Source organism: Arachis duranensis, chromosome 8 (genome assembly GCF_000817695.3).
Source record: "Arachis duranensis cultivar V14167 chromosome 8, aradu.V14167.gnm2.J7QH, whole genome shotgun sequence".
Classification (NCBI taxonomy): Eukaryota; Viridiplantae; Streptophyta; class Magnoliopsida; order Fabales; family Fabaceae; genus Arachis; species Arachis duranensis.
This window is the reverse complement of record NC_029779.3, coordinates 11,413,141-11,414,163: the sequence shown is the minus strand read 5'-3', so window position 1 is coordinate 11,414,163 and position 1,023 is coordinate 11,413,141. Positions and strand designations below refer to the sequence as shown.

The following is a 1,023-nucleotide window of genomic DNA, read 5'->3' as shown; positions in this document are numbered from 1 at the left end:
TCCCCTGACTTAATAAAGGGGATAAATAGAAATTGAAGAACCAGATTCGCATGAAAATTGAATCCCCCAAAACACGAGTTTATCACCTTCAAATTTTAGGAAATACTAACCAAATGAAATCTAAATGAAAAAGGAGAACACCAAATTCGATTGGCATCATTCATTCATCAAGTGCTGTGCATTTCTACTCTTTTTGATTGGACGGTGTACCTCTAAGTGGCGCAATGTGTCAATGAGCATTGACTGCTTCTGCTTGAGGAGCTTAAGCTGGTTCTGCAGCGCCGCAAACTCTGTCCTCATGATCTGCTCGCTATCCTGAATGGCAGCCTCACTCACCCGTTCTTCTAGAAGCCTCTGCCTCAGCTTCTCCGTCGAGACGCTCACATTGTCCACCGGCGCCATCAGCTCGCTGTTCGAGATCCTTGGGAACATGTCCTTCACCGCTTGCAGCGCCTCCATCCACGCCGTCCGATCCTCTCTCGTCTCTGCCCTCAGGTGCATCCTCTTCGTTCCCGTGAACACCGAAAACCTCTTATCATCGGATTTGCTCTCTCGAATCGTCGAAACCTACACGCAAAGAAATTCACACAGAGAAATAATAATTAAAAAAATAAAAATAAAACAGAGAGAATGAAAATTCAGTATGAAACCCAAGCTAGAGTGAAAAATCGGAAAAACCTTGAGGTGGATTTCACCGAAGGGCTTTCGACGGTGGTGTTGGGATTGGGAATTGCGGTTGCGAGAGATCCTGCGCATGGATTCCTCGCCGATGACCTTGGAGCCCTTCTCGGTCTCGGGATTCACGACGATCTTATCAGGACCGTGAATCTTATAATAGGAGAGAACGCCGTCTTGGAGCACGAACCACCGTGGCCTCCATCCTTTGCCATAATTCACCCACTTGTACAGTATTCCCGAGATTCCATTTCCGACGAGGTCGTTGATCTTCACATCAACCACCACCGGCGGCGGCGGTTGCTCCCGCTGCTGTTGTTGCTGGCTCCCCCGCCCGTGGTCTCCGTT

At 48.5% G+C, this 1,023-nt stretch overlaps 1 protein-coding gene across 1 annotated transcript in view; it reads right to left on the bottom strand.

The window, feature by feature from the left end:
* Positions 1-1,023, bottom strand: part of LOC107460804 (oxysterol-binding protein-related protein 1C) — a 5,442-nt gene that overhangs the window by 3,931 nt on the left and 488 nt on the right. Inside the window, exons 2-3 of the mRNA XM_016079207.3 lie at positions 679-1,016; positions 211-567 (exon numbers count right to left, since the gene is read on the bottom strand). Coding sequence (XP_015934693.1) covers positions 211-567; positions 679-1,016 — 695 coding nt within the window. The remainder of the gene's footprint in view (positions 1-210; positions 568-678; positions 1,017-1,023) is intronic.